Genomic DNA, 16,132 nt, shown 5'->3' with positions numbered 1-16,132 from the left:
AGCCACCCCCACGCAGGCTGCACTGTCACTCCTGTGGTGACGCTCTCTCACAATTAGGACAGGCCTCATTTACATGAGCTGCACCGGAAATGCATAAACTTATATATATATATGCATTTTTATATATAGATAGATAGAAAAAATATATATTATATATATAATTATATACATATAAAATATATACATATATTATATATATAATTATATACATATAAAATATATACATATATATTATATATAATTATATATATATATATATATATATATTTTTTTTTTAATATCTATCTATTTATCTATATCTATATATAAAAAATGCATTTCAATAGTACCAATAATTTTCGCCCCTGCAAATAGCAGAGTTGCGGTGAGTCAATACCTTACATCAAATCAAAACGATTACATCAAATGGAATCTGCCATTTCCCTTTTTAATGCTAAAACAGTTCACATTTAGCAGCTATGCTGAAAAACATGCAACATACACTGGTAATGAAGGCATCCAGTAACGACATTTTTCTTCTAATTGAACTTGCAAACTTTTAAACTAGAACAACAAACAAAAAAGGCAACACTGTGTTATTTCCAATGTGCATGCACAAAAAGTAATATGTAACTTAGTAGCAGCAAGCCAAAAAATGACATTGAGTTGCTAAGCAAGGGACGATTGCTCATTGCAAATGTCTGCCATGAGGCTGTGGATCCAAAGGTCCTTGTCTTCTACTTTGGTGTCCACTAAATACACTGTCAACTTGCGCTCCCACAGTTCCTCCTTGGCCTCAGACTCGTCTTGTACACTTTCGATCTGGGCCACGAGTGCTTGCTTCTCCACGTGGTTCCTGAAGACCAAGGACGCCTCCTCTGACCATTGGCACTTTGGCACACCTACAGGACACAAGTTGCACAATAAATGGCAGAACCTTACGTTACGGTTAAAAATGGATGTGTTTATGGAAACACCCAGTGTTAATTTGGTGTGTTCGTGCTTTTGCCATATATTATATGGTAATGGCTACGAGCGATGCAGCTGTAGAGAACTGCAAATCTCAGATCGCACTCATTGTAATTAAAGAAATGGGATGTGACGTTACTGTTGTGACACTCGGAGCGACATTGAATAGTGTTTTTAAAATCAAGAAACAAGAGGATGCAGTCGAGGATTTCCGACCATAAGGCGCACCGTATTATAAGGCGCAGTCACAGTTACGGGTGCTATTTCCATGTTTAACACACACATAAGGTGCACCGCACTATTGGGCACAGGCACGGTTAAACATACGCTAGCTCAAAACATATGGTAGTAGCATGCTATTATGCTACAACATATGCTAGTGCTAGCGCATTATTATTTTTTTTACACCAAATGCTTAAGTGAATTCCATAAGCAAAAGTGTACAACTCACCTGCCAGCTGTGCAGGGATGGCATGAAAAGGCAGCTGTCGAAACTCCTCAATCAGGGGTTGGAGGAAAGAGCTTAAGAGGAGCTCATGCTTTCCGTGATCCAACTCGTAAACGGAAATCAGGCCGTTGGAGAGAATCCCTTTCACCACTGTTCGGTACCATCTAGGCGGAGGGAGTCACAGATAAACTAAGCACCGGGGGGGGGTCAAAGATATCCCCTTCAATGTTACACGGCCACCTCATCGACACACATTTTCATCAACTCAAGTCGCCTACTTTTTGTTTATTTTGGCTGCATAGATCTCTCCTTTTTTGATCTGCATAGATGTGGGGGTGGCAGTCTGGTTGTAGTAGAGCATCATCTCTCCCATCAGCACCACCAATTTATGCAGGTCATTCCACGGTTGCAGCACAAAGTAACCAGGGTGGCAAGCTGCTGGTACGTGGACATCCATGTTCTGACCCGGCTGAAATATGCACAGCAAAGGAAACGTCATGAATGGGAGATCCATCTTGAGTGGTTGACTGCTCTTTGTAAAACTTCAAACCTCCAACTTAACTTATATAACTATTTATTGGATATCATAAAAAATACAAAATCATTCTCATACACACCAAGGGGAGCTCCAGCGGCGGGGGCATCTTGGTGGTTCTTTCGGCTAAAGACGATTCAAATAGATAAGGCGGGCTGCTCGGTCTTTTGACTGAAGTACTGCCATCTCAAGTTTGTAGGAAAAGAAACGCAGAAGCATGCAAATTAATTGCTTAAATTGGCTGGAACAAAAAGTTCATCTCTTTGTTGGTATTCATGAGACCGTGTCGGCGTCCTTACTACCAGCGGCCGTGCTGCTTTTTTTGCCGTTGAGCGTCTGCCACACTTCGGGGTTGCTCAACTTATGGTTGATGCTCTGGTGCACGTCCTCGTGGTCAGCATCAACAAATAGGTACATGTGCACAAGTCTCTCCTCTAACTTCAAAATCTAAAGTCAAGCAGTTTAAAGAACACATTAAAAAAAAAAAACATACTACCGTGACTACTTCTGTAAATACTGGCTCGAGGACCCCCCTTAGCTGTTCAGCAACGTGCCTGTCGACTTCTTAGTAGTCTAACAATATGCCCAATGTAAAATACACAAACTCAGCACTGAACTTAAGATAGCATTAACATAGCATTTATCATCCACTGATGCCATCACACCACAACAAAAAAGGTAAGGTATTATTTATTGTTTAAATACTGTACTGTACTGTACTGTAAATGTAAAAAACAAATAGACATTAAAATAGGAATGTTCTGTTTTTGGAGCTTGGGAACGGATTAATTGCATTTACATTATTTCCTAAGGGAAAAAATGTTTCGGAGGTTGAACAATTCTGACTTTGAACACTTTGCAGGAACGAATTATGTTCAAACTCCGAGGTGCCACTGTAGTTAAATACACCGCATCTCCCTCGCAGTAAAACCTGTATCCTAAACACTATCCAACATCAAGTTAGTTAAGTAAATTACCTTCATTTTACAATCTTCTACCCCCAGGACAGCATTTTTCAACCATAAAACAACATGTGCACTCCACTCTCCCTCTGGTATGGTCACATCAGCTAGCCGACATGTGATTGCCTGAGCAGAGGAGCACCATAACATTTCACGGGTTATAAAACATTTTTACACCAGATTTTATTCCAAGGTAGAATCCAACGTTTGTTTCTCAGTTTGTCACACATATGAAGAAACATTCACAATTACAATAGTGTTGAGTGCTCTGTAAATTATTATTTTAGTAATTGCAGAGAATTTAACTCCCATAGATTAAAGCTTTGACCCACACGTCAAAGGAGCGGAAGCAACTTGTCCGAGGAGACAAACCTGTGGCGGGATGAGGGTGAAGTCTCGAATGAAAGGAGGCGGTACCTCTCGAAGTTCAGTGACCTCTACAGTAGCTGTTACGCCCAAATCAATCAAGACAACTTCAATGACTCTGTTGCCATGAAGGTTGGTTACCTGAAAACAAGAACATAACGTTATCTCAAAATTGCATTCACAGATGTTTTCTTCAGTCTAAACTCCCCTCAAAATGTATTCAAATCAAAATAAATAATCACTACTGATCAACCTTATCAAATATATGGTAATGTGGGTGTAGATTTTTTTCAATTTTGACATTAAGCAAAAAAAAAATATATTTTTTTACTGTTTTTTCCTCCTCTTTGCATTTGTTTTAATTTCTCTTTAAAGTCAAATTTTATTATCCTAATCAACTTACACAAAAACAACAGAGAATGTGATCATCTTTTTGAAGGAAAAACAATCACACCCTTTTGCCATAACATGAATGTAAACGTGTCTGTTAACTAATAAACATTTAACAATTTGACATAATAAAAATGAGCCATCAAACTGCATTGCTCGACTGATCCATATGACTTGCGCCTTGGAACCACGTACTTAAGAGTAAAAAAAAAAAAAAGTTTCGGCAAATCCCTGATTTTAGAACGTATAAATGATCTACATGTCTTTGGGAAATACTCAAATTAAATCAATACAATAACTGAGCTCTAATAAGATCAGGCATACCTCTGCTCGGCACCATTTATCTTTATAGCAGGTCAGGCACAGTTTGCCATTGTAGGGTTTGGAAACCAAGTACTGAGAGGTCATCTGATGGGAACAGAAATCCATTTTTAAATCCACATACAGTATTGCAGATAATTTGAATAATAACGTGACACATGGCACCGGAGAAAAGGCATTTCTTTTAAAACCGCATTAGCAGAGGCTCCAAATGAGTCATGGAGCTACCACGGTTGTCGTTGAATAACCAAACTGCTCGCTATGTCCCAGTGTGGGTTCTTTCGTGAAAGCTGACCTCGTACCTGGGAGGAAAAAAATGCTTTTGTTTCTTCCAACAACTTGCTGAGTCTTGCGGTTCCTCTGGAGGGCAGCTGGCAAAAGATGATGCCATCTGCACGCATATTCGTGACACATACGCCCTTATAGGTAGAATTCACCTAAAGGCAAGAGATTAATGACAATCACACAACCAAGTAAAGTACAAATGTGTCTGAAAGAAAGTACGGTTGCAAAATATATTTCTACACGTGCAGCACTTACTGTAATCCCATGACACTTACAGTTAAGGGGTTATTCATAGTTTTGTCTTGCAGTTCATTTAAGCAGACAGAACTTAAATTGATGTCATCATCATCATGTGAGGTGTCGTAGAGCAACACCTCAGGCAAGTCATTGGGCGGAGTAGAGCCCAATATCTCCATGAGCAGAATCTTTCCGACCGCAACCTTCTCCAAGGAGGACAACACAGAGGGATGGGAACTGAATGCCTCTAAACCTGAGAAGGGAAGGCTAAAGGTTGGAAAGCATATTAAGGTCAAGTAAAGCAGTTATATGTATGGACCTGGAAAAACATTATGGCCACTTGCATCATCTCATATTTAACACAAGAGCTGTAACAAGTATTCCATTTTCAAATATATTTTAAGCATTCATTTAATGAATTGAGGTAACCAGTACAGTAAGATGCAACTATATCATGATGCAGGACAGTTCAACAACCATAATAATGAACATATAAACAGTTAATTTTTAAGAAAAAAAAAGCACAGAACAACCTTTGTGGTCATTTTTTAACCAAATTGAACAAAATTGCTATGTGAACCCTGATCGGTGTATGTCAACAACATTTGCATTCGACAGGTTCATCTTAGCCTTGCCCTCACATCAGAGTGCAGTATGTCAAATCTTAAAAAATTCCCTGGGAATGTCATATTGTGTGTGTACCTGCCAGCCTAACATTGGTGGCTTGGAAGGGAAGTGAAAGGAAGTCATGATGCAAATCCAGAATACTTTCTCTTGGAGTTTCCACAGTCAAGCCATGGTCCACATAGTAAACCTGGTGTAAGGGAAAAAAAAAAAAAAACGGTGCTTCTTTGCAATGGCTTTACAATTGCTGAATTGATTTGTTTCCATGTAAAGATGATATACCGTATGTTCACGACCATAAGGCGCACCGTGTTATAAGGCGCAGTCACAGTTACGGGTGCTATTTCCGTATTTAACACACACATAAGGTGCACTGCACTATTGGGCACAGGCACGGTTAAACATACGCTAGCTCAAAACATATGGTAGCATGCTATTATGCTAAAACATATGCTAGTGCTAGCGCATGTTTTTTTTTTTTAAGGCATCGATCGGAACAAAACTGATTTCGGTTGAAGTAACAATGTAAGCAGTGAGTTCAGTTGTACTTGAAGGATATAACAATGTACTCGCGTTGCATTTGATCAATCCTAATCAATAAATCAGTCATAGTCCTCATGATCTTCTGTATCAGAAACAAGAGGAGAGGACGGGCTAGAGTTGACTGTCTGTTCTAAGTCAGGTCCGCCTTTCTTGTACGTAAGCAATGTGTCACGGGAAGTCCTCCCACACAGATTTTGAACCTTGGGCCACACACACATAAGGCGCAGCTCACTATTAGGCGCACCGTCGATTTTTGAGAACATTTAAGACTTTAAAATGCGCCTTACAATGGTGAAAATACGGTACTTTAAAAAGACGGCGCCTCCAAAATCTTGATCATTGTGTTGTTACCGTTACTGTCCGTTAAAGCTGCCCTATGCAGGAATATAAATGTCTTTACAAGAGCCTTTTTATTTGACTCAAACATCTTCTAATTAGCAGATTAACTGTTGTAGCGATAATTGGGGTCGTCTTTTGGGACAAATTAATCATTTGAATGGCGCTTGAGGAAGTTGTAATTCCCTCAATCGCCTGTAGGGGCACCACGTCTGCTTTTACTTTCGTTTTGGGATAAAGCAGACGAAAACAATCAAAATCCTCATTTATTTACTCATAATTTGAAGTCACGACACTCAATATTTATGGTTCTTTGCATTCATAAAAGAATGAATAATCCACTCGAACACAAAAATTATTTAGACAGGATAGAATTTCGAGGACAAGCATTTATTCATTATCGTTACACATACAGAGTCAAAACACTGTCTAACTATCCTAACAAAAGAAGAAAAGAAATAAAAGGAAGCTGATGAAAAAAAAATAGAAAGGAAACAACAATCTAACGAGGTTAACCATGAAGGATCTTCGTGGGGGTCACTCTTGTCACGTGTAAACTTGACAAGAAACCGAGGGGTGTCTAGTGAAATCTAGTCCCTTGCTGGAGTGGAATTCAAAGAGTTTGGTCTTTTGAACTGTCTCTGGTTTGTTTGCGAAAACACAGGGTTAATCCATATGAATGAACGCACACACATTTCCAAGAGGGAAATGTTTCAAAAGAAAAAAACTAAACAAACTGAGGGTGACGGGGCAATAATTGCTACACTGTTCACAATGGGTACTCTTGCAATCCTATAGCCCAGTGGTGTCAAAGTCCGGTCCTCGAGGTTTCTCTACTCCAGCACACCTGATTCAATGATCAGGATCATTATCAGGCTCCTGAAAAACTTACTGATGAGCTTAAATATGAATCAGCTGTGTTGAACGTGGGAAACCTCTAAAACATGCAGTACTCGGGCCCTCGAGGACCGGACTTTGTGCTCTAGCCAATAGTCTTGAATTTCCCGCCATCTGTCTGCGGATGTGACGTCATGTGCACAATGCACATTGTGTACGTGAATAGTGTGTGCAGTTTCATCTTTTGGCCACACGTGGCAGTAGCGATTGCAAATTCAATTTATTGCATTGAGCAGCTTTAACAGTCGGGCTGTGCGCGGATGGGTGGTGACTCAAGCTGAGATTGGAATTGACTATTAAAAACAAATGACAAATCCAAATTTTCAGATTTGATGCAAATGAATCATCTTATATTGTTTCACAGGAATGTTACAATGGCAACGCATGTGACGTAATATGTATGTGTGAGGTGCCAATGGATGCCGATTGTGACCTCGGGTAGGCTGCCTACCGCCCCGTAGACGGCTGGGATAGCCTCCAGCACTCCCGCGACCCAAGCGACGGGTTACCTTGATGTTGTTGTCGGTCACCTCAGTGACCTGAGCTCTCGTCATTTCGTTGCCGTTCTCTCCAATGACTGCTACCAGTTGACCCACAGCAAGCGTAGGGAGTGGCCGGAGAGCGGAGTTTCGCTTATAGAAGGAAAGCATAGCATCCTCCATTGCCTCCTGGGCTTTGGAATAGCCCTCGCCAACATACCTGCGCAGGAAAAAGACACTTCAGATAAAAAGCAGGATTACGCAAATACTGTATAACCATTTCCATGAAACTTCTTGCACAGTAGATTTTACTCTAAAAAGATTATATGGTCCCAGTCTTCTCGGAATATTTTACTCTCTTCCAACTGTAAATTTGACTTTGTTTAGACTGGGAACAAATACAGTCGAATAATATAGTCTCATAAGTAGATTACATGTTATTGCCGTTTGAGTCGCAAGGGAAGCATTCCACCCATTTTCGGATTCACTTTGTGTTAATTGGCCTAACACAACTCTGTGTGTCTTAACTAGGGATGGGAATCGAGAACCGGTTCTTGTCGAGAACCGGATCCAAGTGTTTCAATTCCTTGGCATGGTTTGCCGTTTTTGCTAACGATTCCCTTATCGTTTCCGCGTGGGGACGATGACATCGCCACGCGCACGCCAAGCAACAAACATGGCGCCACACTCGAAAAGTTTGTTGACATCTTTCAAGAAAAGCTAACAACAGGCCAACTTGCAATGTTTGCAAAATTGATATTTCGTCTAAGGGAGGAAACACTACCACTATGCGAACGCATTTGCACACGCAGCATGCGATGATTGTCTGTTGTGTTTGGGAGCGCTCTGGAGTCCCGGTGGGATCAACCCAGCGGCAACGCCCGCCAGCAATGCAAGCGTTCTCTCCTATCAACAGTCCAGGTACTGGTAGTGATATATTAGCCCAGTTTGCCTTTATGTGAAACGTGCCGTTAGAACAGGTAACTTAACATTATTGTCACAAAATAATCTAGGTTGTATTTTGTAAATTTCTACAGAAGATGATTTCAAAAAATATATAAATTTGTTTATTTTTCAAATCTTTTCTTTTTTTGGGGGGGACCCCATGGCACCCCCCATTGAGGAGTCCTCAAATGTGAACCTTAAAATTTCACTGTTGGGTTTGTCAGGCCATTTTAAACTTTAAAACATATCTCTTGTTTACAGATACAACTAAGACATACAAAAATTGGATGCTAATTTATGTTTATTCATCTTTTTTCACAAAAAAAACCCCCAAAAAAACAAGAATCGTTAAAGAATCGAATCGTTAAGCAGAATCAAAAACGAAAACGGAATCGTAAAAATCTTATCAATTCCCATCCCGTCTTAACAGAGCTTGGCAAAACCGTTGGCCATTGGCTGATGCCCACTTTTTGGCGAGTGCTTTATGACACATAATCGTAAATTGTCAAAGCACACAGACTGAGAAAGACCGCCTGTACTGACCTGAATTGTAAACCTGCTCAGTTGGTGCTCAGTCCGTGTATCTTTGAACCTTGGTGTCAGAGCACACGCCTAAAATGCGGAAACACTCGCCAAAAGATGGGCATCCGTCAATAACGGGTCGATGTAAGACGGTTTTGCCCAGCTCTGCTTACCAACATGGGCCATAGATATATTCCTAAATATTGTATAAATGTTTAACAATAAAACAAGTTAAATTCTATTGGAGGATTTATTTATTTTCATTTAACAAGTGAATCACTGATAGGTAAATATATGTTAATTGCTGATGTAATTTCTGTAATGATGTGGAAAAAACCTTATGGTAACTGCATTGCTGCTTTTGGCATCAGTGACCAGCACGGAGGGATACTGCACTGAGGGATGAACTAGACCAGCAGGAACAACAGAGCCAATAATCTCCAGACCAGATGGAAGTTGGTGGCCCATGCTATCAGTCCCTTCCAGCTTTACTCCTATGGGCTTATACAGGATGGCCTGATCCAAACAAAAAATACAGAGATCAGTATTTTTTTCCAAAATGCTGTCTAAACTTCATCATCCAAATAGTCAAAAAATAATAATAATAATTAGTGACAGCATGCATGAATATAGTGTTCCAAAGTGCCCTCCCAACCACTTACCTTCTTGCTGTCATGTGGAATAGGGTACTCCACAGTGCATAGGTCCGGAAGGAGAGAGAATGTATCCATAAAATGCTCAGGGAACGGGGCCTTGTATGCATCCATGAAAAGTTTGGGCAACGCATGGACCCACAACCCATGACTGTACTTGGAGAGAAGCTCCTTTATTTTTTCGCAAACGTCAGATGGCAGAAGGGCAGCACGAGACTCGACGGGAGGACAAGATGATAATGTGGACTTTTGTGGTGGCAAATCTTCAGAGGCGGTATGACAAGGAGTTAAGGCAGGAGGGTTGGTTTTTGGAGGACTTGTCCACGTGGGCGCCAAAGGGTGAGAATTTTGTCCGAGATCGACAGCGGCTGGAACGGCGTGCGCTTGAAGAGGGGCAGAGGTAGACTCCCGCCAAGAATCCAAAGTAGAGACCGTGCTCAAGTTGACGGAGGATTTTGAAAAGCTTCTCGAAGCAGTCGAGGAAGGCAGAGGAGGGTAAACCAGCCGGTCACCGTTGGCACTGCAGGATTTCTCTACCTATAAAGACCAGAATGAAAATAGTTGACAATCATTTCTAATCAAATGAGATGAACATTTGAAAGAGAAAAGGTCCCACCTAAGACAGCTAAAAAGAGATTCTTAAGACACTCACCATACAAATGTCTGTCCACTTTTCCAGATCAGTGAGCACCTGAGGAGGGAGTTGCTGATTGAACATTTCCCGGAAGACACTTGGCAGTTTAGATATCCACAGCCCGGTACGGTAATTCTTCAATAGCTGGATTAGTCTTCTCTTCACCTGCGCCTTGTCATGCAGTGTTGACTGCGTGAAGGGAATTTCCAAACAAATCACTTTTCTTGCATCCAACAGGGTGACATTTTGAAGAAATGCTCTCAACTACAGCGGCAGGTAATTCAAGTCAAGGTGGCGCCGCAGATTTGTTGCTTTCGTGCGTACGTCTCTACCGGTGTCAAAAGTGTCAAAACAGTTTTAAGTCAGAATTCTTGATCCAGCTCTTGTTATACTATATAAATACGTTTTTTTTCTAAATGTGTTGTGAGCATTCAACTTCCAAAACTGTTTTTTTTTCCCCAGCATGGATGGAAAAACAACAAGTAGAAAATGCTAAGCAAGCTTAGGGAGTATTTTCTGTACCTCAGAGCAGTTGATTGTGGAGATTTGTCCAGGTGGCTTCTCTGTGAAAGATGATCAAAATATATGGAACAGTTTAACAACCCTTTAAAAAAAAAAATATATATATATATATATATATATATATAGTTTTAAAAAAATCTTTTCTCACAACCACAAAAAATTAAATAGATTATTTATGACAAAAATACAAAACAGCAGGGATGGCCAAGTTCAGTCCTCAAGAGCTCCTGTCTAGCTTGTTTTCCATGTCTTCCTCCTCCAACACAGCTGAATCAGCTCATCTGCAAACTGCAGAAGCTTGTTGATGATCCTGATTATAGGATTCAGGTGTGTTGGAGGAGGTGGCATGAAAAACAGGCCGGATAGGGGCTCTCGAAGAACAAACTTGGAGACCACTGCTCCACAGTGACTAACATACTATATTCAGGGCATAAAGTTAAAAAAAACCCTGAGCCTGAACTTTTTCCCGGGAGCGAAGGTGCACTTTTATCACTCATACAAAATTCATATTCATACAAAAACACGCTTCAGGAATGTATACAGAAAAGCATCTTAACATTACTCACCGGCATATGGTCTTCCTACACTGCAAAACCCCCCATCTTTTATTAGCATATCTTGATCATGACTTTTTTTCTTCTATTCTCTAATGCGCTACAACTTAGCAGTCTATCAGAATGTGTGGAACCACACTGCCCCTATGTGGCCAAATCGTGTACAACATGAACAGCTCTCCCAATAAAGACACTCACAAACAAGGACAAGACAGTATAAAATAATTTAAACAAAATCGATTTGGGGACATTTTATCTAAATTCTGAATCGTAGTAAATGAGAATCACGATTCTTATGAGAATCGATTTTTTGGCACACCCCTAACAGCAACGTTCCGAAGGACGAGTCAAGTCATCCGTTGCGCCACGACTGGCAAAACGCTCCTGGAAAAAACTTCAAAATAAAAGCGTTTCTTGGCATTGGGCTCCACATATTACTTTGTATGGGAAGGTTTATTTTGATGTTGGCCTTCTCGCCGCATTGGTGGTGTTTTGCCAGACGTGTCCAATATTCTCCACAAGTAAACTGTTTACTTCGCTGGATTTGTCATTGCGCTAGTGGCACTTACGCCGGAAATCCGGCACCGTGCCGGAGTACTTTAAGCCCTGTATATTACAGTACACTGTATTGGGTGACCAAAAGATAACAGGATAGCTTTTGTTTTTTAAGGAGTTGTTTGTTTTTAGGTCATCTATGTATGACCCAAATTTCTTTCCTATTTGTGAACCCCATTTTAGCTGTGAATACCCACTGAATTGAGGAACTGGATTAGAAATATCGTGTTCGATGAGCACTGCACATACTTTCAACGCCCAATTTTTTAAATGCGCTTTCAACCTTATGTAGGGTGACTAATGCCAACAAAAATACAGTCTTTACACCAACCTTTCAATATCTGTGGAATTACCAAATTTGTCGCCCTGCAAAACAGAAATGCATTGAATAGTCATGCCATGCTAATCATTCTACACAATTTAAAGGAAAGAGAAAATGTGAAAATTAAAGTTAAAATCAAATAAATTCCCTCAAGAAACGGCTCACCAGATGTTTAAGCAAATGTTATTTGTCTGTTTAAAGCAACATACTGTAACCTACTCAGATTACATAAACAAAATATATTGTGACATTTAAGTGACATCAGATCAGCAAGTTAGATGCAAGTCTGTTTCTGTATCACCTGTCAGGGACAGCAGGCTGTTTCACAACTGGCTGTTTCACAGCTGGCTGAGGGGCAGGTTGTCGGTGTTCTATTGGCGGGATAAAGCCCTGGCGTGCCTGCCTGAGAAGTCAGGAGAACATTTGGTTATTAAGTATAAAAAGGACACGGAACGGAGGGAAAATACATCAAATAAAAATCCAAATATGTACCTGCATCTGACATCGCCTGAGGCACTGAAGCCTCTGTAGCCACCATGCGGTCGAAAGCGGTTGGCTGGCCTGAAAGCGTCGCCGGCTGAAGGCTGCCGGAGAGAAGGCATCGGCCATCCTAAATGCATACAAGGATTCACTTTCAGCAAACAAAAACTTTGGAATCGGGTCGGCAATGATCGTGAGGAGAAAACTCACATCTGTGTGGTTCTCATACAACTATTTTGAATCAATCATTTTTGCACTTGAACAGTTTCAATCGCTACTTCCATACAAAGATATTCCGTTGAAAAACTGCTGTAAATTACCAGTTGTATGTAGCAAATTAACTCTAAAATGGTGAACAATGGCCGTCACCGCTTGATTGTTACATTTGAGGATCACATGGACACCATAAATTATTAGCGCTTTGCTTCGCGAAATACGACATGCCTTCAGCCAAACTGTGCCTTTCAAATTCTGCATAGTGCATGCAACTAGTGTGGAAAAAAATGTATTGATCTATTTTATTCGCTGTCATTAACAACAAAAACGGACACCTTGCTAGACACGTTGCTTACTCGATGGTCATAGAATAAACAAAAGTTGTTGCTTTTTTTTTTTTTAAACATAGTAATATTTTTGCCATTGTGGGACTTGAATAAACTTTTTTTTTTTTTTTCCCTGTGTTCGGTTTAGGTGAACGGTATGGGATTTTTTAAATAGGTTTTAGGTGAACAAATGAATACACACTCACACGCACGCACATACACATACTCACCTATATACAAAATTAATTTTTTTTTAAAAAGAGGGCAATGATGATATGCCAAATCGGTAAAATTACCGAATGAACAATACTGAGCTCTCCAGTAAAAAAAGAAAAAAAAGGAATAAACTGTATTATGTTGCATTGACATTCTGCCAATGTATTAATAACAATGCATTCTAATGGTGTAAAGGCCTCTCGATTAATTGGGTGTGTTAGCATGTGGCTATATACTGCTAGATATTATAACATTTTTAATACTTCATTTTATTTTATTAACCATTATTAACATTCCAATTCTTCATATTAACCTTGTCGAAATGTTTTGTGTCCTGTGCAGAGCAGATGGTGTTGACTTCGTATAGGCTGACCTTAAGCTGGGACATACTATTTAGTCTAAAAAAGTTCCTTCTCAGCGCTTTGTGCGAAAACACATTTGGTCCTTGAGAACAGAATCTGTTTTGAACACCCACATCTGACTCTGTTTTCGCCATCGCTCACGGAAAAGTACCAGAGAGTATGTTTTGTCTACAAATGAAAGAGAGGAGGTCTTTTTAACTATAAGAAACCGTTGTGCACGCGGAAGAGCTACATTTGATGCTCTGAATCCCACCTGTTTAAGTGATGATTAGAGGCAGTTATTTGTCCAGAGATTCTCTGTTTTTTATTAAATCATTTTTGCAAAGGTGTATTTTTCTTACATTAAATCTATCTTCATTTTTGGAACACGCAAAGAGGACATAATTCTAGATTCCTCTTCAATACACAATGGCTATATTTCACTGCTCACAATATATTCACACAAACAGAACAAATCTCAGTAAAGTTGTCTACTTTATATCTGCTATATAGATATATGCAATAATCTGGTGAATCATTTTAAAGGTAAAGAAAGGGATAGAAATAGACTCTCAAACTGGGTCAGCATTTGAGCACCTGGCCGGACCATGTTTTCTGAGAACCACCAATTAGAAATTAAATGAGTAAAGTGAGATCTGAGTTAGCAGTTTTTCTGTGTTGCTTACACTGTTAAGCATTTCTTACCGCGGCGCATGTAAGGGTCGGAAGTTTTTTGTCTCATCCTGCAGTTGATGACTTGGGAGCATCCTGATTTCTTTGAACTCTTCTGTCGCGCCACCAATTGAGCGATGTGTGCCGTCTCACGGCATATTGCAGCAAAGCATCTCACCTATAAAGCAAATTGACACACAGTTCAGTGGTACGCTGTTAGCTACTGTAGCTTCAACGTCACCTATAGTCAGCAGCTGATAATGATTTCACCCAACAATTATGCAGATGAATTATTCTGTTTCATTCTTACATCTCCATTGCGGTAGTCCATCCGCACCACAGAGGGTATACTTTTGAGATAGTCTTCCAAATTCATGAAGCCCAGTTCCCGCAGTGGGATATTCTCTCCACAGAGTGAGCGGTACTCCGACTGCAGTCTATGAATACTCACACCCTCCTTGCTGGACTGGAGTACAGACCGCAACATTTTCTTTATGGACTCACTGTGTGACATCCTGCTTTAGATAAAACAAAAAGCAAGTTAGACAAGTGATTCCCAACTCATGTGAACGCTAGAGATAATCAGGTGTGCTGTAAGTCACGATCCAATTTATGCCCAAATCAACCTGGTGACTAGTTCAGGGTGTACCCCGCCTCTCGCCCCAAAACAGCTGGGATAAAAGTACAGCTGGGATAAAAGTACAGCTCACCTTGTTTTTGACACCTGGATCCGTGCCACTTCAGTTTGAGTATCTGCTATCAGATTGAGCCCTGATCTGATATTTTTTCAATACTTCACATTAAAAAAAAAGAAGTAAAAATTAAAAAAGTAAAAGAGCATCCAAACTGTCTCTATTTTCTTAAAGTCTAGTGAAACAGTGGTAAGGCACACAAACATCAGTAGTGTTTCTCAAAATAATGACACAAACAAAATGTCATTTCAATATTCTGTCCTAAATAATCCAGAATAAAACTCCAATTGCTATAACAGAATAAATACCTTTATTTATCAAATCCACACAGTGCAAAGTGTGCAAGTCAAACTAGAGTAATGTTGAGTCCCCAGACAGCAAAAAGTGTGGGTATTTTCCAAAACAAGTGCAACCTGTTGCATAAAAAGTTGGGCCTGATGAAGCAGGTCTCGTTAATTATTTTTGAAAAATAGAACCACAGGTGTTTAAGGGTAATACAACAGGTTGCAAATGATATTTTTTGCGTGGCCTTTCTGAGGTTTCACTGAATATGGTGATGTGCTTTTGTCATTGTTTTAGAATTATTTGCCTGTATTCGTGTTCCGCGAGTGCACTGTACAGGACACTCTTGCAAAGGCGATTTGTTTTAATATCAGAAGGGCTTTCGTGGTTAAATAATATCAAATAGATATAATTAAAGGTGAAACACAATTTACGATTAATTATGTCAGTAAAAAAAAAAAAACTAGAAGAATGTGACGGATTCAGTAGCTTAGCAGGTAACGAAAAGTAACAAAAGATGGGAAAAACATCTCCTAGCGTAACGATGATTATAATTTATCTGATCTGCGGCCAAAATACAATACGAAGAGATATTCTTGTACCAAAATTACCTGTTGTAGTCGTAGCCGATGTATAAATGTATCTCCGTGGAATGTCGTCGTGTTCGCAAACTAATTAAGGGCGTTCTGTCGTTTTGTTTGTTTGTTTGTTTTTTCCCTGGCGCGCGTCCTCGTCAACGTGCCACTACACCGGAAGTTGCCAATTAGTGCGACCCACAATTCACCAGTACTTTACCTGTAGTTTAAAAAAAACAACGTTTAAATTATTC

At 40.0% G+C, this 16,132-nt stretch overlaps 1 protein-coding gene across 5 annotated transcripts; it reads right to left on the bottom strand.

The window, feature by feature from the left end:
- Window positions 1-406: 406 nt before the first annotated feature.
- On the bottom strand, window positions 407-16,072 carry tdrd7a (tudor domain containing 7 a). 5 transcript variants are annotated; one of them, XM_077571536.1, is made up of 23 exons: window positions 15,915-16,067; window positions 15,040-15,122; window positions 14,640-14,847; window positions 14,363-14,507; window positions 12,571-12,688; window positions 12,380-12,481; window positions 12,088-12,122; window positions 10,648-10,688; window positions 10,144-10,314; window positions 9,501-10,028; window positions 9,176-9,354; window positions 7,402-7,591; window positions 5,195-5,306; window positions 4,531-4,745; window positions 4,273-4,407; window positions 3,974-4,057; window positions 3,266-3,400; window positions 2,909-3,019; window positions 2,231-2,378; window positions 2,014-2,117; window positions 1,675-1,865; window positions 1,400-1,560; window positions 407-881 (listed from the first exon to the last, which is right to left on the bottom strand). In XM_077571536.1, the coding sequence occupies exons 3-23, from the start codon at window positions 14,841-14,843 to the stop codon at window positions 649-651; spliced, it is 3,342 nt and encodes a 1,113-aa protein (XP_077427662.1). In that variant the 5' UTR covers window positions 14,844-14,847; window positions 15,040-15,122; window positions 15,915-16,067; the 3' UTR covers window positions 407-648. The 5 variants fall into 5 exon arrangements, with proteins under 5 accessions (XP_077427662.1, XP_077427661.1, XP_077427660.1 ...); XM_077571535.1 differs by having other exon boundaries at window positions 14,640-14,844; XM_077571534.1 differs by lacking the exon at window positions 15,040-15,122 and having other exon boundaries at window positions 15,915-16,072.
- Between the last annotated feature and the right edge of the window lie 60 nt (window positions 16,073-16,132).

Source organism: Vanacampus margaritifer, chromosome 7 (genome assembly GCF_051991255.1).
Source record: "Vanacampus margaritifer isolate UIUO_Vmar chromosome 7, RoL_Vmar_1.0, whole genome shotgun sequence".
NCBI classification, from domain to species: Eukaryota; Metazoa; Chordata; class Actinopteri; order Syngnathiformes; family Syngnathidae; genus Vanacampus; species Vanacampus margaritifer.
Note: the sequence above shows the minus strand (reverse complement) of the source record. Positions and strands in the feature narration are given on the sequence as shown.

Coding starts and splice junctions, on each gene's coding strand:
- tdrd7a (XM_077571534.1), bottom strand. CDS start 14,843: ATGTCACACAGTGAGTCCATAAAGAAAATGTTGCGGTCTGTACTCCAG. Junction 12,482..12,570: donor TCAGGCGATGTCAGATGCAG/GTACATATTTGG, acceptor CTGACTTCTCAG/GCAGGCACGCCAGGGCTTTA. Junction 4,746..5,194: donor CACCAATGTTAGGCTGGCAG/GTACACACACAA, acceptor TTCCCTTCTCAG/GTTTAGAGGCATTCAGTTCC.